This window comes from Maniola jurtina, chromosome 27 (assembly GCF_905333055.1).
Source record: "Maniola jurtina chromosome 27, ilManJurt1.1, whole genome shotgun sequence".
NCBI classification, from domain to species: domain Eukaryota; kingdom Metazoa; phylum Arthropoda; class Insecta; order Lepidoptera; family Nymphalidae; genus Maniola; species Maniola jurtina.
The window spans coordinates 2288542-2311244 of NC_060055.1; the positions used below are offsets into that span (position 1 = coordinate 2288542).

General features: G+C 37.8%; 1 protein-coding gene across 5 annotated transcripts in view; it reads left to right on the plus strand.

Annotated features, from left to right (window-relative positions):
- LOC123878975 overlaps positions 1-22703 on the plus strand; it is a 67613-nt gene that overhangs the window by 18747 nt on the left and 26163 nt on the right. For all 5 annotated transcript variants that reach the window (XM_045926384.1, XM_045926380.1, XM_045926381.1 and 2 more), the window contains exon 2: positions 12758-12899. In XM_045926384.1, coding sequence (XP_045782340.1) covers positions 12758-12899 — 142 coding nt within the window. The remainder of the gene's footprint in view (positions 1-12757; positions 12900-22703) is intronic.

Consider the following 22703-nt stretch of genomic DNA (forward strand, 5'->3'; position numbering starts at 1 on the left):
CGTTACATTATACATTTTTAGGGTTCCGTAACCGAAAGGCGCTAACGGGACCCTGTACTAAGCCTCTGCTGTCCATCCGTTCGTCCATCAGGTATATCTCATGAACCGTAATAGGTAGAGTTGAATTTTTCACAGAATGTGTATATATATTGCCGCTTATAACAACTAATAAAAAAATTCAAAATGGCCGCCATGAATAAAAAAAAATAAGTGTTTTTTTGTACGATGGTATGGAACCCTTTTTACTGCGAGTCCGACTCCCACTTGACCGGTTTTTTTAATTCTACACGGATAAAATTACCCCTTAATTGCGATCTTACCTGCCCGGCTAGCATGGGCAGTAGATAAAAGTTATATCCCCCGATTATATCCACTGATGTCATAGAAATCAGTGGATATAATCGGGGATATAATTTTTATCTACTGCCCATGCTAGCCGGGCTGGTGTTAAAGATGATGCAGTGGGAGCGGGCTAAATTACCTATCCTTTATACTGAAGATAAAAAGATATCATCTTGAAGATAGGCCTCTATCTTCAAGATGATATCTTTCAAAAAAGGTTAAAGTTCAAGCAACATTGTGTGATTGTTTCCTAGAAATATTATTCAAAGTCCAGCCATAACATTTTGGTAGGCATTAAAATTTCCTGCTGAGTCATAGATAAACGAGAATTTTATAACGTAGGCGAACTTGTTTTACAATATGGGAACTTACTACTTACTAGAAAGAAAACCGTTTTTTTTTTTAAATATTTTTTCGCGGTTTCACTAAAAGCGCGTTTCTCGCGTCCGTTTCGGTCAGTGGCCTGATAGCGAGGCCCCGATCGACATCTCAAGAGGCCCTCGCGTGGATGTCGGCTCGAGGGCCGGCTACAGAGGGCTGTGTTGCTTGAGAGGGCCAGTAAACAGGTCACTCATCCCTCACCGCCCGTTATTAACTTATAGCTTTCACTTTTTTCACAAATACAATTTTATAATAACTCTTTGCCACTCTGCCTTAGTGGACCATCCACGTCATTATGCCGTGTTTTTAACCCCCGACCCAAAAAGAGGGGTGTTATAAGTTTGTCGTGTGTATCGTGTATCTGTCTGTGGGATCATAGCTCCTAAATTAATGAACCCATTTTAATTTAGTTTTTTTTATGTTTGAAAGGTGGCTTGATCGAGAGTGTTCTTAGCTATAATCCAAGGAAATCGATTCAGCCGTTTGAAAGTTTTCAGCTTTTTTTCTCTTTATTGTTACAACTTTCTGGCAACTGACAACTAAAAAAACCGGGTAGTAGAGTGTTATTAAAAAAGAATCCAATTGCGATGGTAAATAAACAATAATTTGCGTTCTAAGAAATATTTTTGTTGTTTTTTTGTTGATTTTTCGATTGGATCCATAATACTGATTCAATAGTGTGGAGCAGCTTCATCCCCAGTACTGTATACCCACTGCGTATGCAAATGCGTTGAATATTATCGGGGTCCTTTCGGGCGTGAAATGGGTTTACCTCGTCGATATAATTAATCCAATAAGGTCAGGGACTCAGATAACTCGGAGGATATTATGTCGTTTCCAATTTTGCTCTTGTTTAGCAGATTTCCGTACTACCTACCTGCTAAATTCATGATTCTAGGTCAACGGGAAGTACCCTATAGGTTTTCTAGACGGACGGACAGACAGACAGACAACAAAGTGATCCTTTTGAGGTACGGAACCCAAAAAATAAAAATCTAAGTATATACTTTAATATAACCTTAGATAATTTTTAAATAATAAAAAACTTCAGATTTATTTGGTAATCTGAGCTACAGGTCTTACTAAAACTAAACTTCAAGCCCTAGTTATTCCCATAAGCATATTTCTCAGAATAAATAAGTACAGCGAATCCTCTAGTCAGGTCCTTGAATATCTCAACCTAAAATGATTTCTATAGCAAGGAAAATTAAGTTTATATTTGAATACAAATGTAGCTATCGATTGATGTGAATGGAATTTTTTAGACTTGATTAGTGAATACACCTGTGGTATGACGATTTTCAAGGTTCCCTCCCCGAAGGATGCAACGGGATCCTAACTAAGCCTCCGGTATGAATCCGTCCGTCCGTCTGTCTGTTAGCGGGCTGTATCACGTAAACCGTAATAAGTAGGTAGAGAGTTGAAATTTTCACAGAAATTGTATTTCTATTGCCGCTATAACAACATAATACAATAAAGAAATTCAAAATAGCTGCCGTGAAAATGAAAGTGTTCTTTCTTGTACGATGGTACGGATTACGGAACCCTTCGTGTGAATGTCTCACACTTGACCGGGTTTTTTTCATGGTCCTGGTTTTTGAATTTTCTCTTTACTTGTGCTATAAGACATTGCTATCTGCCTTTCATGATTCTAGGTCAACGGGAAGTACCCTATAGGTTTCTTGACAGACACGACAAACAGACAGACAACGAAGTGATCCTATAAGGGTTCCTTTTTTCCTTTTGAGGTACGGTAAAAACAGATTTAAGGTGGATGCGACGGGTCTGCCCGTGAAATTCAAATTTAATTTGGTTTTTCGCAATTTGTAAACTAATACGACAAAGTAGTCGATACTAGAGCTAATTTCTTAAACTGGACCCTTTCAAGCAAAGATTCTTATATAAACCTATGAGGATGATATTGCCATTGGCGCAATTAAAGTGCCATAAGCCTACGTTGTCGTATTAGTTTACAAATTGCGAAAAACCAAATTAAATTTGAATTTCGCGGGCAGACCCGTCTCATGCCCCTTAACTGAGAAGAAGCCGCCAGGAAACATAGCAGTTACAGATTCCAAAGGCGTTCTTTCTAGCATTAGTTATTTACTTGAAAGTCTAAAGTACCTAAAGTAACTTATTTAGATATTGTACAGCTGCCACTTGAAAGAATAAGAACTTGAAAGAATCTCAAGTGGTAAAGTTGATGAGCAAAAAACCCTCTCCAAAGTGGAGTACCTACTTATTATTTACTAGAGGGTGCCCGCGACTTCGTCCGCGTGCATGTACGTTTTTGAAGATCCCGTGGGAACTGTTCGATTTTCCGGGATGAATGCCTATGTCAATTACAGGGACGCAAGCTACCTCGGTACCAAATTTCATACAAATCGGTTAAACGGATGTGTTTTCACTTTTTAGGAATCCCGTGGTAACTCTTTGATTTTCCGGGATAAAAAGTAGCCTATGTCCGACCCCGGGATATAAGCTGACCCTGTACCCGTCAGAATCAGTTAAAATGTTGGGCCGTGAAAAGGTAGCAGAGAGACAGACAGACACACTTTCGCATTAGTATGGATTGGCTTTTGCTCGCGACTTTGTCTGCGTGGATTTAGGTTTTTAAAAATCCCAAGAGGTAGGTTTATGATTATCCGAAATAAAATGTAGCCTATATGCGTATACGAGATGTAAGCTTTTTATTAACCCCCGACCCAAAAAGAGAAGTGTTATAAGTTTGACGTGTGAAAACTGTGTATCTGTCTGTGGCATCGTAGCTCCTAAACTAATGAACCGATTTTAATTTAGTTTTTTTTTTTGTTGGAAAGGTGGCTTGATCGAGAGTCTACAATCCAAGAAAATCGGTTCAGCCGTTTGAAAGTTATCAGCTCTTTTCTAGTTACTGTAACCTTCACGTGTCGGAGTTGTTATAAATTTTTAATTTACACTTGTACGCCATGTTATGGCTATAGCATAATGTCATTGCTTGCGCTCCTCTGCCACTTTTATACTTATTCCGATTACTGTGGTATTTTCAAACAAAGAATACAATATTGAATTTCTAATATTAATATTGTAATAATATTAATTTCTTCCCTGTATATAACTGGATGTTCTAGATGGAACAAATATTTAGTTCACCCACACAACGCTATAGATCTAGCTACTAGCTAGGCTTACGGAAGATTTATTGGGCACGGGTAGACGTCCCACGCGTATTCTCCATCCCCTTAGGTAGAAAGGTATAAATCCCTATTCAACCTAACGACCTATTGCGTTATACAATGCTTAAATGCTTATTTTTTTTATTATTATTATGAGGAAAAGATTAGGTATTGGGCCTCAAACGATGGCTGACTGACTTGCAATCTCAAGAACTCTGTCAAACTGGTAGATCTACAGCCTTTTTAGGGTTCCGTACCACAAAAAGAAAAACGGAACCCTTATACTTTGTAGTCTGTCTGTAAAGGCTTATTTAAATGATACGAAAGCTTGGGAATGAGTTGCCATCAGCTTTAATAGTTCTAATAAGTGTAAGTGATTTTGTAAAGTATGATAATAAAAAGGAAGAATACCCGGCTGAGTTTGTTGTGAGCTCTTTTCAGACGTGGGCGCGTTTGGAACCCTCGTAGCTTTAGTTTTAAGTTACGTAATTAATTATCACCACTATGTCGTGCAAATTTAACAATTTCGACCATCAAAAGGAGTACAATTGTGCCTACTTTGAATAAATGATTTAGACTTTGACTTTGTCCGTCTATCCGTCTGTCGTGTCTGTCAAGAAAACCTATTAGACTACAGGCCCATGTTCAAAAATGGATGGGTCATATGAACCACCAGGTGACGTATACAGGACGATATAAGAGCATAAAATAATAAGATTCAGCACTATGCCGTCACTTGTAAGCTGTCCAACAGAGTGCTGGTGAGAATTCAAAAGTGCAGGTAGAGTGAGTACATTTTGGTCATATATTTTTGTTCCAAAACTTTATCTAGCACTCAAAAGTACTATTAAAAATAATGCCGTCAAAAAATTAGTGTTCATTTGAATGTGTATCAATAATTATCTTAATTTCATGGTACACTTGATTTTTAAAGCTGTAAAATCATTTGACTCTGTACGGCAACTTTTTTTTTAACATGATAGTGTAAAATACTATACAGTACATGTTATATAGTATTGCCGTTCAAAAGAAACTGTTCTAAAAAAAAATTATAGAGAAATACGAAAACTGAAATTTTTCAAATTATTGCAAAAGTTTAAATATTCATAGATTAATAAAATATAGCAATTATCTACGCTTTTCCCTTGTTTTAAATAGTATTAAGATAAATAAATTAGGAAAAAATTATGCCGTACATTTTAATGCAGACCATATCTTTTAGGCTGATGAAAATGACGCTACCATTTTAAGGGTGTAGTACTTTATGACCATCTGATACTGTACGGCATTAACATATTTTTGAAGAGAACAATTGATAATATGATAAAATCACTATGCCGTCTAACTGAAGTGAACGGGTGTTGTCGGAACCCCCCCCTAACTTCCACTTCATCTGCTTCGCCTTTTATTTCTCTTTATATGAACAATACTGTTAGACCCCTGGGTGCCATCGCCAGAAGTGAGAGGGGGTTACCGAATTCGTTCATATTGTGGGAGTCACACTCACCTCTATTAGCCATCATTGTAGGTTGGTCGTTCACTGTCGACCCCTGTTCGTCCTTTCCACGCCTTGCATCGTTCAGACCGTTCCAGCTCGTCTCTCAGTGACCTGTAGGGTTACACAAACTATGATTTCACCGTAGGTGAAATCTCTAAGACCTAGACCATGGGGCAATTCTCTATCTTGGTATCTATAGGTTAGGAATGTGTGCATCTCTCTCTCTCACCCAGCGATTGGGACCCTCCAATATATATTCTATTCACTGGTTTAAAGGTTACTTCGGCTGGCCATGGTTCCTTCTCATAGCGCGTGCTGTATACTCTAGGCTTCCGGGTCCTGGGTGCATGGAGTGCCTGATTGTCCTCTCGCTACCTCGCCTAGCCTGTCGTCTTTGCCGATACTCTAGGCTTCCGGGTCCTGGGTGCATGGAGTGCCTGATTGCCCTCTCGCTACCTCGCCTAGCCTGCCGTCTTTGCCGATACTCTAGGCTTCCGGGTCCTGGGTGCATGGAGTGCCTGATTGCCCTCTCGCTACCTCGCCTAGCATGTCGTCTTTGCCGATCGACGGTTTGACCTCTTACCTAATTTACTTTAACTCAGTCCCAATGGCCTGTGAAGAGAGGTACACACATATCCACTAACAAACTAACAATGGGTGCGCAACCATTACACGTGGGACATTTATATCTACAGGTTAACCGGGAATATCTAACACATAGAAAATGGTCTAAATATGAAATAGCCTAGGTACTTAGCTTTGACTTCACCATCCGCACGAACACTGGAACGGGTTTAATCCACGTGCTCGGTGCCTCGCCATTTCGAGCCGCAGCAACCATTTTGAGTAACTAAATGAAAATGAATGTACTTTTACAACTGTATCCTTCCGGTGTACCATAGACAAATTAACTTCTCTGCCATAGACGAATGTTGCCATAATATTTACCTTTGTTCCGACTACTTCACGAACGGGTAACTCTATTCCGATTACTTCGCGAACGGGTAACTTCGCGACAGGTGTGTATATAATATCCACATCCCCTACAAACCTTTGGACCAACGAAAATGTACGGCATGTAAAAAAATATTATCTATGCATAAAACACTTTCAAAATAAATTAATTTTATGTTGTTTCAAATCACCCCCCGGACCACGGAAAGAGAGGGGGTTGCTACCCTCAATTTTTTCCCCTTGTCGCATGATTTTTGTACGGCGTTGCGGAATAATGGATTAGAGGCTGTATTGAAACAGTATGAAACTAATGCCGTACGTAATGCCGTTTTTTAATGCTGGATCGTTAGGAACACGACATGACGAGTTTGTAGCGGCTCTGGATAGTCTAGATATCGATATTTTAGCAATTAATGAAACATGGCTTCGACAACGGCAGGACGACCGGGCACCTGTTGTACCTAATTATAGATTACGGCATATACCACGACCTGAAAATGTGCGCGGAGGTAGAGGCGGTGGAGTGGGCTTTTATATAAGACAAGGTGTGAGTGTGCGAACTTATCAGCATCCACTTTCAGACAATGTTGAACAGATGTGGGTAGGAACAACCGTCAATAAACGTCGTATAATTATTGGAACTGCCTATAGGCCACCGTGGCTTGACGTCAATGAATTCTTTGACGCAATCACGCAATCAGTTACCTCGTTTGGTTACGCTGATTGTGTGATTCTATTAGGCGACTTCAATATTAATTTACTAAAAATAGAAGACAGTAAGACAAAACTGTTTCATGAATTCCTACACTACACAAATCTTACACAGCTAGTTACTGAGCCAACACACTTCACAGATCAAAGCAGCACACTTATTGATGTGATCTGTACTGACTCACGTATACATGACGTTAAAGTTACTCACATACCAGAACTTGGAAACCATGCGATAGTTTCATCCACTCTTAATTTAAAAAAAGACAACCTCCCGCCGCGCTGGATGAGTATTAGACCCTTAAAAAATATAAATATTGAAAATTTTAACAGAGATTTAAATAACATCTCGTGGAATTTTGTAAATAGTACTAATAATGTAAATGATATTGTATTAGAATTTAATAGAATAATTTTAGATTTATTTAATTTGCATGCGCCTTTAAAAAAAGTGATGTTGAAAGAGCAACATCCATGGATTACTGACGTTGTAAAATTTATGATAAAACTCAGAAATCAAAGTCATGATCGGGCTAAGACCACTGGGATTGAATCGCATAAAAAATATTACAAAGACATGAAAATTCTGGTTAAACATGCTTTGGAATCTGAAAAAAAAGCGTTTCATGAAACATACATCAATGCCTACATCAATTCTCCAACTATATTGTGGCGAAATCTAAAAAAATCATCTTTGATAATGGACAAGAAAAAATCGAAAGAACTGCCAGCGATGTTAAATGACCCCAACATAATTAACAAACATTTTCTTGACGTACCAGGCGAAAAAGCAGTAGCTTTGTCGGATCTGTCTTATTATGAATATCACCGGTATGGAGATGGCCAGTTTACGCTGCATCCAGTGGATGAAATTATCGTTGCCAAGATTATTCAGAATTTAAAGTCAAATGCACAGGGTGTAGACGACATATCTCTTCAAATGCTATTACTGACTTTGCCTCAAACATTACCAGTTATCACCGCGATAGTCAATAAATCTATATCTACGTCTACATTTCCTGATGCGTGGAAGGTTGCTAAAATAAAACCATTGCCAAAATGTAATAATCCCCTCAATTTTAAAGACTTGAGACCCATCAGTATCCTGCCTTGCATCTCAAAAATTTTAGAAAAGGTTGTGGCTCATCAGGTAACAAATTACGTGGAAGAAAATAGGATATTACCAACTCTTCAGTCAGGTTTTAGAAAAGGACATAGCACAACTACCGCTCTTGCAACCGTGGTAGATGATATCTTGACGGCACAGGATCAGGGTAAGGGTACTTTGCTTGTTCTTTTAGACTTCTCAAGAGCTTTTGATTCCCTAAATACAACTCTTCTTCTGTCCAAGCTGTCATACTATGGGTTTGACATCTTAACAGTGAAATGGTTTGATAGCTACCTAAGTGATAGAGCGCAGTTTGTTGAAGTCACGAACAACGACAGCACAATCTCAACCTCAGACCCATCTCCTGTGATCAGAGGAGTTCCTCAAGGATCTATACTTGGACCCCTGCTGTTTGCAATTTATACTGCTGACATTAAAAGTTGCATTAAACATTGTCTATACCATCTTTATGCTGATGATACACAACTGTACATCTCTTTTGATCCCCTGGACACAGCGGCAGCTGAATCAAAAATTAACTCTGATCTAGAGCAAATACATTTATGGTCAAAAAGAAACTGCTTGGTACTAAATCCTAGTAAATCACAATGTATGATGTTGGGCTCCAAAAGTGTTGTCGCTAAATTAAATGTGCTTAATCCCACAATAAAAATCAATAATAATATCATTGAAAAGATAGAGGAAGCACGAAATTTGGGAGTAGTCTTTGACACCGCACTGCACTTTGAGACTCATATCCTTAACGCCGTCCGCAATAGTTTATATCGCCTTAAGCTGCTTTATAAAATGAGGCCCTATATTAGTTCAAAGCTAAGAATACGGTTATGCGAATCACTCGTTCTGTCAAGACTAAATTATGCTGACACAGTATATGGGCCTCGTCTATTAAGTAGGACTAAAAAGGTTATTCAACGCGTCCAAAACGCCTGTGCTAGGTTTTGCTTTAACATCCCACCACGCACGCATGTCACTTCTTACATTAACGAGGCAAATCTCCTGAAGATGGAAGCACGTAGGAAGTTACACCTAGCTACTCTGCTGTTTGGGGTACTTAAGCACGGAATTCCAGAATACCTGCGTAAAAAACTAATGTGGTTTGGTGATAAGTCAGCACGCATTACACGTAATTCCTATCTCCTACTGTCTACACCAAAGCATAAAACAGCGGCATTTAAGGGAAGTTTTAAATTTGCGGCCACTAAGTGCTGGAACGATTTACCACCACCATTAAAATTGCCTATGTCTCTTGGAATTTTTAAAACTAAACTAAAAACATACCTTCTTTTGCAACAAAAAATGACAACTTAAAATAATTGTTATATTAAATATTTGCTATTTACTATTTGGATCGGCATAGCATCGTTACAGCACATAAGCCGCACATTAATTATAAATTATTATTATTATTAGATTACTTTCATTATTTTCTTACTTGCCCGGATTATACCGGTATACCTACCTCTTCTCGTGTTTTAATTTTTTTAATATACCTTTTATTTTTCATATTGCTAGTCTTTTTGTTTTGTTTTAAGTGTTAAGTGTTTTGTTTAATCCTTGCTTTATTTTACATATTGTCAAAACTAAATTATTTGTATTTAAGTATCTCATGGTCCGTGACCTCACTTTTTTAGGCTCCCACTGAAAACCAGCGCTGCAGCTTGCTGCAGCATTATGCTGAGTGGGAGACCTGTTTGGTCACATGTGACACATTTATTTTAGTACATTTTAGCTCATAAGTATAATATTATGTAGTATAACTCGATTAGTTTTAAGATACATTGTAGTGTTACAGTGACCTAATAAAAAAAGTTTTCTTTCTTTCTTTCTTTCTTACAGAATTAAATGACCAAATTTATCCTGGAAATTGTCAGAAAATCAAAAAATTTACTGACTTTGTGGCGCACCATTTTTTTACGGCACTGCGCGCTTTCTTATTATTTTTCATGGATCTATCGATGGTAAAAATGCCGTACAAAAATATATGACCAAAATGTACTCACTCTACCTGCACTTTTGAATTCTCACCAGCACTCTGTTGGACAGCTTACAAGTGACGGCATAGTGCTGAATCTTATTATTTTATGCTCTTATATCGTCCTGTATACGTCACCTGGTGGTTCATATGACCCATCCATTTTTGAACATGGGCCTGTAGTCTATATAGGGTACTTCCCGTTGACTTAGACTTATGAAATTAGGCAGGTCGGTAGGTCTTATAACACAAGTAAAGGGAAAAATCTGAAAACAGTGAATTTGTGGGTTACATAACAAAAAAATAAAATATGTTTATTCATGATCTAAAAATTTTGTATTCATAATTTTCAAAGCAAGATAAAACTATACCAAGTGGGGTATCATAAAAAAGGGATTTACCTATACATTTAAAACAGATTTTTATTCATTTTTATGCATAACAGTTTTTGATTTATCGTGCAAAATGTCGAAGAAATACCCGAGTACGGAACCCTTGGTGTGCGAGTGACTCGCACTTGGCCGGTTTTCGGGGCTGATGCGTATATTCCGTTGCGTCATGTGTTGACAATCAGTCGCGAGGATCTGTGACGTCATCGCCGATGTTATCGATGCGCGATCGGGGCAACGATAACATTGATAGCGGGCTAACATTTCACTTGGGAGCGGTTCGTGCCGTTTACTTTTTATAAACATTCGAGTGCTTCCGATTTTCTTTTCCTTTTTAACCCCCGACCCAAAAAGGGGGGTGTTATAAATTTGACGTGTGTATCTGTGTATCTGTCTGTGGCATCGTCCTAAACTAATGAACCGATTTTAATTTCGTTTTTTTGTTTGAAAGGTGGCTTGATCGAGAGTGTTCTTAGCTATAATCCAAGAAAATCGGTTCAGCCGTTTGAAAGTTATCAGCTCTTTTCAAGTTACTGTAACCTTCACTTGTCGGTGTTATAAATTTTTGATTGACACTTGTAGCTTTTCTTTTTTGAATATGGAACCCTAAAAACCAAGCAAGCCTTCAAGCTTGGCTTGAAAAACTGCTTAAATACTAAGACTGGCAACCAGCGATGGCTTATATAAACAATGCTTTAGGGAACTTGTAACAAAACTTCGACGTGTCTGGAGGCGTCAAATGTTAGTACATATTTTAACGCAGGTAGCCCTAAAGTAGTCGTATTTTTCTTCGATGTTACGTCACCCATAGTCTAATATTTGACATATCGTCCATTCAGGATCAAACCGAGAAGTTACCTCACTCTAGTTCACTCTGGTAGAGGAGGGAGGAGGGAAGATCTGTGAGTTCCCAGTCACGTTAGATGAGCGATTATATCGATATAATCGTGCAATGGTGACGTAACGAAATGCGGATTATTTGCCGTGGGAGGATGAGGTGGAATGTAGTCTTGTGTAAAACTGGTTTTTTGTTATCAATATAATAATATTATGTAGAACTTGTTATTGGTGGGAAATTTTAAAAAGTGCTACGAAACACGTGATCTCTACTATATAGAAACTACTGAATTTCTTGTCGGCTCTTCTCAATTGAACTACTTTCCGAACCGGAGGTCACAAAGAGCAAAGAGGCACTAGTTGTATTTTCTTTCTTTCTTCTCTCTGGGCTGGTTTCCGCACTTAAACGTTTCCGTCTGTTGTGCGTGCGTGCTAGTTGTTCTACACGAAATAAATCTATACTCTATACTAATAAAAAAAATTGGAGTGTCTGTCTGTAATTTCGAAATAACTACCTCATGTTAAGCTCATATGATTATTTGAACGATACCAACACTGAATCACACGTTTTTAAAATTTTTGTCTGTCTTTCTGTCTGTGTCTGTTTGAAAAGGCTAATCTTCGGAACGGCTGGACCGATTTTGACGGGGTTTTCACAGATAAGTAGAGGATTGATCAGGGAGTAACATAGGCTATTTTTTTACCGACTTTCAAAAAGGGAGTTGTGTTTTTCTTCCTATGTACACCGAAATCTCCGAGATTTCTGAACCGATTTGCGTAATTTTTTTTTTAATCGATAGAGGAACTTTGTGACATTGTTTCATAAAAAAGTTTGATTCCAACTCTTCAATCCTGATGCTGCAGGGGACCTCAACACCAATACTGATGGGATTTAGAAACTGTCGGTTATAAATTGATTGATCAATATCAATCAATTTATATTTAACTTGTCGGGGTTGTTATAAAGTTTTAATTTACAACTAACTTAATAACTTTGAAATCTGCTAAGAAAGGATTTTTGAAAATTCAACCCCTAACGGGGAAAGTAGGGGTTTTAAAGTCCTGTAAGTCCATGCGGACAAAGTCGCGGGCATAAGGTAGTTCTTTGGACTTCGTCTGTGTTTGGTGTTAGCTGGTGGGCGTGCTCTGGCTTTTTAGAGTGTTTTTTTTTTTCTAAAACTGACTGGAAAGCGCTCTAAGGGGGTGCCGTGCGTGTGTCGGCGAGCGCCGCCGGCACAGACGGGGTCTATACTTGTATAGTTTAACTAACTTGTTATCAATAACTACAAACTTGACATTGGCTAATCTTTGTAAAGCCAGACGAGAGAAGAAGAAAAAGGTAGTTCTTGATACAATTTATGTTTACGCATTTGTTCTCGTTGTTAACAGGAACACCACCTCCAGAGGGCTATATCAGGCACGGGGCTCATCATACCAACGCCGGAAGTATGCCAGGTGTCCGACGTGGAGTTCTACGAGCGATGCTACCCGCCCGACTACAAGATGCCCAAACAGCATATACACATGCAGCGTGAGTGCGATCACTTTTTATTTGGCCGTCTTATTTTATTGGTTTGCCAACAGTTTTTTTTTAAATCTATAATTTAAGGAGTTTTTAGGTTCCCGTACCTCAAAAGGAAAAACGGAACCCTAATAGGATCACTTTGTTGTCTGTCCGAGGTTTTCTTGACAGACACGACGACAGACGGAGAGACGCATCCGTCCGTCTGTGGTGTCTGACAAGAAAACCTATAGGGTACTTCTCGTTGAGCTAGAATCATGAAAGGCAAGTAGGTAGGTCTTATAGAACAAGTGAAGTAAAAAATCCGAAAACCGTGATATAGTGGTTCCGGTTACATCACAAAAAATAGTTAAAATGTGTTCATGAACCTATACAATTAGTATTTTCATTATTCAAAGTACCTAAGTAAGGGCTTTACCTGTACATTCTAAAACAGATTTTTATATGCATAATAGTTTTTGATTTATCGTGCAAAATGTAGAAAAACAAATACCCGAGTAAGGAACCCTCGTTTGGAACGTTAATGCACTAAAATAAAAATACAATTAAAAACCTTCATGCAGTTTTATATTCCGTCCGTCCGTCCGTCCGTTTGTCTGTCTGTCAGCGGGCTGTATATCGTGAAGCGTGATAGGAAAAGAGTTGATCACAGAATGTGTAGTTCTAATACTGCCGTTATAACAAAATATATTAAAATTGTCTAAATAGCTCAAGCCTCAATAGCTCAACCGGTAAAGGAGTGGACTGAAAACCGAAAGGTCGACGGTTCAAACCCCACCCGTTGCACTATTGTCGTACCTACTCCTAATACAGCTTTGTGCTTAGTTGGAGGGGAAAGAGGAATATTAGTCATGATTAACATGGCTAATATTCTTTCTATTTTAAAAAAAAAAAAAAAATGGTCGCCATGTGAATTAAAAACTACATATTAAACTTTTACCATGGTAAGGAACCCTTCGTATCCGAATCCGACTTGCGCTTGACAGGTTTTTACTTTTTTAGGTATTTTAACGTCCGCTTCGTTATTTTTTTTTTTTTAACTTTCGCCAAATCTCAAAGCACTAACAAAAATACATTAGAGTAAGTAGGTACCTACCTCGTATTATCTCCAAAACTGAAAGATAAAAGGCGTCTGCAAAAAGAACCTGACTCCTGCATTTCCTGCGACCGTTAACGATAAGAAATCGCAAATGTCCCGTTGTTTCTTAAATAACACCTTTACACACCTTATTACGAGGGTAATAATGTTGAAAATCGCATAGCAGTGTCTTTTCAACCGTATACAAGTATATCTGCTTGAGGAATTTCAACTTTATTTTCTAAGTTGTAGAGTTGATATTCAGTTGTATTCATTTAATTATATGGTGTAGGGCTGTCGCGAATGTTTTTGCATTAATGCTACGTCATTAGTGGTATAAATTAATTGCATGTTTTTATGTTCAACGACTTCCAAAATACTGTGAATACGAAAATTGTTTTGTCAGTACACATGCCGTTAAACAAAGAGAATTCTGATCTTAGGGTTAGATTTATAGAGCGCACTTTGAAACTTGTGCAGTGGGTGAATTTCGTTCTACTTCGTGATACGATGTGTGTGTGAGGCATTTTGGCATTGACACGACGGGGATTTACGCCGCCGCATGTTTTTTTCGTCAGTCACTGTCGTCCTGAGCTTATGAGTCTTTAATGTTTGTGTAATGTGACGCCAGTTTCTGTTAAGTACGTCCACTATTTCTTAACTAAAATGATAGATCTCTAAATGTATTGCTATCCCACTTCGAAAAAGGATTACACTAGATTTAGTCCACCAATTTAGGTGAGAGATTGTTTAAATGTGTTCAACAGAAATTAGCTCATAAAAAAAAACAATGTTCAGATACTTAAATATTATGTACTTAAATGTTATAAGTGGGAAAGTGCATCTGACTGTCTGTTAGCTTTTCACAGCCCATTCATTTAACCGATTTTGATGAAACTTGGTACGAAGTTAGCCTGCATCCCGGGGAAGAAACATTGGCTACTTTTGGTTCCGAAAAATCTAAAGAGTTCCCACAGGATTTTTAATTCTTTTTTTTTTATCGCTGGGAAATGCTTTTACGCATCCCTCCCGGAAGCAGAGCTGATCACGCTGCTTCCGGCGGGGTATGTGGGACTCGCTGGTAACCAGAATACCCACTAAAACCCAGCGGGGCCGTCTGCGTCATGACGTGTGGACAAAGTTGTGGCCATCATCTACTTGGTACAAAGACAGCTTGCTTCCTGGAGATGGATATAAACTTCTATTTATCCCCAAAAATAAAAGAGTTTCCAGTTTTCACAGGATTTTTGCGAAACCTAAATCCGCGTGGACGAAGTCGAGGGCACCATCTACACGTAGTCTCTAATACGGTGGTGGTAGTCGAAACTTTAAAAGCGTAGTACTTGTTTTCCAAATTAATTAAAACCGGGCAATTAATAATCCCCAAAGGTAGCTATGAACAGAGAAAGGTCAAACTTTATAGTCATCAATTAAATAAATGAAGGCGACTTTTTGAAAACCAGTTCCTCTGAAAATGACGTATGACGCGTCAAAAAAACTCATTATGAACGACAACCCTGGTACAACAAATTCGCATACCACTCTTGCATTTTACAATTCCTAAACAATTAGATGAATATCGACTTTATCCTATCGTGTTAAGATGCAATTTTCTTTGTACCCGTAATTGATACAGAATGCGTATGAGTCAACTCAATTACACCAGCGGCATACACAGCTGATTCTGATTTTAACAGCTGGGACTATGTGCATTCTGAAATGAACTTTTTGATTATGTAATAAGATTGAATATAGATTGAATTTCTTTAATCTATTTTCTTTGAACAAGGAAATTTATCCTCTCTTTAAATGTGCTTTGGGTATATTTTTGTTTGTAATGTTTTTGAGTTACTTTTCAATGTAATGAAGTTATAATTGTTATTGAATTAGACTCTATGTTGTTAAGTTTTGGGTATATTTTTGTCTGTTATCTTTACGTAGCCAGAAGTTGTTAGGATTCCCCCGTGTTGGTGATTAGCTAGGTCGATTTCTTTTGGCCTCTTCCTAGGTTTCTGGTATAGTCCTACCTAGTCTACCTTTATACCTAGACTGAATTTTGACTGAAGCGCAGTGCGTATACTTATAAATCCTATAAAATCACATATCTCGGGATTTTTGATAATAATTTCAAATGTCTTTAGTTTGTGTCAAAAATTGTTTTTTGCCAAAAATAGAATTCCAAACGTCGATTTGCAATTTTCACTTTGCCGTTTTGAATTTAAAAAACCGGCCAAGTGCGAGTTGGACCCGTGCACCGAGGGTTCTGTACTCGGGTATTTTTTTACATTTTGCTCGATAAATCAAAAACTATTATGCATAAAAATAAATAAAAATCTGTTTTAGTATGTACAGGTAAAACCCTTTCATATGATACCCCACTTGGTATAGTTATCTTACTTTGAAAATTGAAACACATTTTAATTATTTTTTTAAAAATGTAACCACAAAGTCGCGGTTTTTAGATTTATTCCTGTACTTGTGCTATAAGACCTACTTACCTGCCAAATTTCATGATTCATGGACGACGGACAGACAGACAACAAAGTGAGCCTATAAAGGTTCCGTTTTTCCTTTTGAGGTACGGAACCCTTATCTTAAATCTCAAACAAAATTCACTCTTCGACTTCTCTCGTGGTGAGATGCAGTTAGAAGGAAAGGGTGACACGCACAAATAACGTTGTTTCCGTCATCTTTGGAAACAGCACTATTTTAGATTCCACCCGCCAACGAGTTATCGCTTCGAACTTCGAAGTAGCGGGCTCTTAATACCAGCTAGTGCATGTAAAACCGCGGCAAAATATAATCTCTGATGAGTATAATATCTAGAACTGGCAGCGTGCCTACTCTAACATTAGATAATTCGAGTTTAGTGGAAACCGATAGCATCTTATATACGTGTACCATACTAACTGATGCCCGCGACTTCGTCGTCGTGGATTTAATTTTTAGGGTTCCGTACCTCAAAAGGACAAAGGAACCTTCCTATCTTAGGATATTCAGACAACGAAGTGATCCTATTGGATCACTTCGTTGTCTGTCTTTCTGTCGTGTCCGTCTAGAAAAGGGAAGCAGAACCTATAGGAGCCCGTCGATCTAGAATAATGAAATCTGGCAGGTAGGTAGGTCGTATAGCACAAGTAAAGGAAAAATTTGAAAACTGTGAATTTGGGGTTACATCACAAAAATAAACTTATATGTTTTAAAGTAAAATTATTAGTAGTTTACTAAATCATATAATATATAGATGGCGCTGTCCGTCATTAACTTGCAGTGTTCTACGTAAAAGTGTTAGGTGTATCTTGTACGATGGTACGGAACCCTTCGTATGCGAGTCTGACACGCACTTGACCGATTTTTTTCGAAATCTCGTACGAACTCTTTCATTTCCCGAATAATGTCGCGGGCATCAGCTAGTATAAAGCCGGCTCTACACTCGCACGTGAAGTCGCGCCGTTATTTCACGCCGTGAATGTATGGCAAATCTTCACAGTCTTGTTCGTGACTATGGACGAAACCCTTTGTCGCGGATCAAAAACCGATACTGATCGGCGCGAAGCGCGAACGCGAATGCGTGAACAACATCTAGGTACACTCGTGATTCGCAGTTGTCGCGGGCTTTCGCGGCCGTTCGCGCCGCGAGTGTAGAGCCCACTTTATAAAAAATGGTTGTGTCACTAAAAATACACGCGACACCGTCTAAATACAATATTTTCCTCGTAATATATCCCATTAAACGAAATTAGACTTTATTACAAATAGTTTGAGTTGAAATTGTATGCTCGCTATAATTCCACCCTCTTTCGTTTCAAATTGATATTAAGCCAACCATATTACTGAGGGTTGTCACTTGTCGCCGAAATATTTCCTGGATATTAAATATGTATATATATATATATATTATGAACTAGATTAGCTAATGCCCGCGACTTTGTCCAGGTAGGCTACACAAATTTCAAATCCCTATCATAAATCCTTATGTAAATATCATTTTCATAAATCCTTTCTTAGAGTATGTCTTTTATCTACGTCATAATAGCCATCTGCATGTCGAATTTCAGCCCGTTCAGTCCAGTAGTTTGAGCTGTGCGTTGACTGTTGATAGATCAGTCAGTTAGTCAATCACATTTTCCTTTTATTATATAACTAGCGACCCGCCCCGGCATCGCACGGGTGGACACTGCCACGAAAAATCCTATCTATTTTCCGGGATAAAATATAGCCTATACGGATTCGGAAGAATCCCTCTAAGTAATAGTAAAAGAAATTTTGAAATCGGTCCAGTAGTTTTTGAGCCTATTCAATACAAACATACGAAAATACAAAGGTATCCTCTTTATAATATTAGTATAGATATAATGATTAGGAGGAAATAGGACAACTCTAAATAGGGTTCTCTTTACTAGTCATTATGTTTAAAATAAGTAGGTACTAGTAAAAAGTATCCTATTTTTAATTCTTCTTATAGCCTTATATTAGTGTTATCACTGTAGATACTATTTTCAAACCTACTCCTGAAATTGGCATTTACTTACTTATTCATTAGAGAGATAGACAGAAACTTTTGTTTTTTAGAAGCGAACTGAAAATTTTTGGACTGATTCCAAAAAAAAACTCAAGTTAAAAGTTTTCGCTTGGCTGTACTGAACTGAAATTATTGGAGAGTTTCTCCAGTCAGCTGTGCCTTCAAAATATTTTCATCTATACAATACAATACACTTCTTTATTTGCATAATGTGTGTAAGTACATAAGGTGTTAAATATAACAAACATAGTTCAGCGCATTAACCATATCGGAGTTCAAATACAATCCAAGGCAGGCATAGCCCAAACCATTAGCAAACTGGAGTGGCAGTGGGCAGGCCATGCCTGTCGTAGAGGCGTTGGCCGTTGGAACCGAAAAGTCCTTGAGTGGAGACCGCGTAAGCGTAGTGTGGGACGCCCTCCAGCACGATGGACCGATTATATAAAGAGGGTATGAGATGGAGGGACGGGGAGTGGATGGATAAGGAAGGCTGGGTGTGGTGGCGCTCATTAGGGAAGGTCTATGTCCAACAGTGGAAGTTCATAGGCTGATAATGTTGATGATCGTCGTAACTTTTGATATAAGAGCAATCGCCGAGTTTATTGTTTAGACGCGCAACGTCAAAAACACAAAATGCTGTAAACTATAATAAAATACCACAACAAGCATATTCTTAACACTTTATGACTAAAAATTCAAGCGGCATGGCATCACTACTTGTGACTAAAACACACATACTCGTAAAACTGCTTAATTTAAACGATTGTAGACTTTATATCAATGCAGGTGAGTTAAAAATGAATTGTCCCGTATTGTTACCCTTAATTCAAATTAAAGGCCCGCCATAGTTAGGGTTGTCACATGAATATTTTATTTAATGTTTTTTTAGTGTCTAGTGTGTTAGAGTGGGAGATGTTTAGGTGATAGCGTAATGGTTAAAAAGTCCACCTTTTATTCAGAGGGTAGGGGTTCGATCCTGGGAATGCAATTCTAACTTTTCGGAGTTATTTATGTGCGTTTTAAGTAATTAAATATCCCATCAAAAACATTTCATGTAAAAAAATAGCCAAGACTCACAAGTTCATAATGTTTTCACTGTTAAAAAGTTATGAGATCTCTAGTAGAGCCAAGCCCCTAGCTGAGCTTAGATTTGTGCTGGCCATGGGAGCTATCCAAAGTCCAAAGTATATAGCTTTTAAATGTTCTTGACTATATGACATTTATAACAATAAATAACAAATCACTCTACTTACAAGCTCTGATTCTACAAACCCTACATCTTGGTAAAAAAGGACGGCTTGGCCGTTTAATGTTCGTAAAACTAATACATGACATAACATATTTTAAGGCCATAAGGAATAGTTTGTTCGACAATTACTAATTTGTATTGTACTTCGTTATGGTCGCAGAAGCTATTCCGGGCTTAAATGTTATTTCAGATAAAAAATCCACGAACTGTAAACGGCCAAGCCGTACTTTTTTACCAAGATATAGGGTTTGTAGAATCAGAGCTTGTAAGTAGAGTGATTTGTTATTTATTGTTATAAATGTCATATAGTCAAGAACATTTAAAAGCTATATACTTTGGACTTTGGATAGCTCCCATGGCCAGCACAAATCTAAGCTCAGCTAGGGGCTTGGCTCTACTAGAGATCTCATAACTTTTTAACAGTGAAAACATTATGAACTTGTGAGTCTTGGCTATTTTTTTACATGAAATGTTTTTGATGGGATTTCATTTCTTTTTGGCAGGTGCCCTAGATTTTTTTTGGATCTATTTCTTGTAGGTACATCATTTTCATGGCCCACTCTCTATCCTTACCTCTTTTTTTAAAAGCTTTTATTCAACTTGCAATGTACTCGTATGTAAATATGTTTGTTCGGGTGGAATCTTGCAACTCAATTTTGAAGCAGATATACCAAACTTCAGTCTTTTAGGACTTCAGGAAACACAGATACTTGGTACGTTTGATAAATCTGCCACGGACATCTTATCTTGAAAACTTTAGTATTCGAGTAACAGATTTTACAGATATGCATCTCATATACGAGGGGATGAAGGGGGACCCGATTTCTTAATTTATCTGTTGTTCATAATTCTTGAAATTCCTGCTTAATGCCAAATTTCAGTCTTCTAGGACTTCAGAAAGTACCCTAGAATTTGTGACTAGAAGTTTTGACTGTCAATAAATCTGAAACTATAAAAGTTAGACAATTGATAGTCAATGCGTTTAATAAATCTGCCAAGGACATCTTATCTTGAAAATATCAGCATTCTAGCGATAGAATTTACAGATTTGCTTCCCCCATAAGAGGCGTAGAGGGGGGGGAAATTTCCAATTTCTTAATTTTCCTGTAGTTTGTATGCAATTTCTAGTCTACATACCAAATTTCAGTCTTCTAGGACTTCGGGAAGTACCCTAGAATTACAGACTAGAAGTTTTGATTGTCAATAAATCTGAAACTATAAAAGCTAGACAATTGATACTCAGTGCGTTTAATAAATCTGCCAAGGACATCTTATCCTGAAAATATCAGCATTCTAGCGACAGAATTTACAGATTTGCTTTTCTCATAAGAGGCGTAGAGGGGGGGCAATTTCCAATTTCTTAATTTTTCTGTAGTTTGTATGCAATTTCTAGTCTACATACCAAATTTCAGTCTTCTAGCACTTCGGGACGTACCCTAGAATTACAGACTAGAAGTTTTGACTGTCAATAAATCTGAAACTATAAAAGCTAGACAATTGATACTCAGTGCGTTTAATAAATCTGCCAAGGACATCTTATCCTGAAAATATCAGCATTCTAGCGACAGAATTTACAGATTTGCTTTTCTCATAAGAGGCGTAGAGGGGGGGCAATTTCCAATTTCTTAATTTTCCTGTAGTTTGTATGCAATTTCTAGTCTACATACCAAATTTCAGTCTTCTAGGACTTCGGGAAGTACCTTAGAGGTTTTGAGTAGAGGTTTTGATGATCATCAGTGAGGGACGAAATCGGCGTATTTTAGGTATCAATAAATCTGTAACTATAAAAGCTAGATATTTGAAACTTGGTATATTTGGTAAATTTGCTGAGGACACCTTATATTGAAAATTTCAGCTTTCTAACGTCATCCAGACCGAAGTTATGACGGGTCGAAAATACGGCGAAACACTTCGAGAAAAAGGTACGTAGCGCCCCGGTCGCCGTTTGGCTCGTCTTGGCGGGGGCACTGCCGTGCCCCCTGATCACTTGATTTAACAGTGAAAGAAAACATCCAATTAAAATTCAAAATATTTTTATTTAATTAGACTTTTACAAGTTCTTTTGAATCGTCAAAAGCTTCTACCACTGGTTCGGAATGTCTTTCCTACCGAGAAGAACCAGCAAGAAACTCGGCGGTTGCTCTTTTCAAAGATTTGATATACAATATTATGCCATGTATAAAAGCATCGCGAGGATACCTGCATGACTGGAAGATATCCATAACTTTCTCAATGGTGTATGATATCTGCCAATTCTCACTTGGCAAGCGTGGTTTACTATTGCCCGTAGACTTACATGACGATGCTGTGTTTTGAAGAGTAATTAGATCTGTCAGCTAATTACAGATTTGCTCTGTTTCATCGATCTGTATTCTCTAATGTCGCATGTTAACAGGGCTCTCTCCGTAACTCGTTTCCACTCGTTTCATACAATCGTAGTTCCAATTTCATTTGAATATTAAGCAACCAAAGTCCATGAAATTTTGCAGACATATTCTAGAAACTAATATCTGTGTCTGTGGTGTTTTAGATTTTTCTAAAAATATGTAGTTTTAAAATTACTTACGCGTAACTTTGAAGCCGAATATTTTAACAGAAATCTGGAAAACCACAGACATAGATATTAGTTTCTAAAATATGTCTGCAAAATTTCATGGACTTAGGTTGCTTAATATTCAAATGAAATTGGAACTACGATTGTATGAAACGAGTGGAAACGAGTGACGGAGAGAGCCCTCTTAACGATTGATAAATATCAAGGACTAAATTACATTCCTTATTGATTTATCGATTGACAAAAAAGAACCACAGTGGCGACTGGTGATCGACAAAAAATACGATTTCGATCGTCGTCAACACAAACACACAAAATTGAGCAAATAAGTAGGCATCTTTAGCTATTTAATTTTTGCAAAATCAGCTTGTAAAATAACTTCGAGTTTAATTTATCGAGTCGCCAACCCT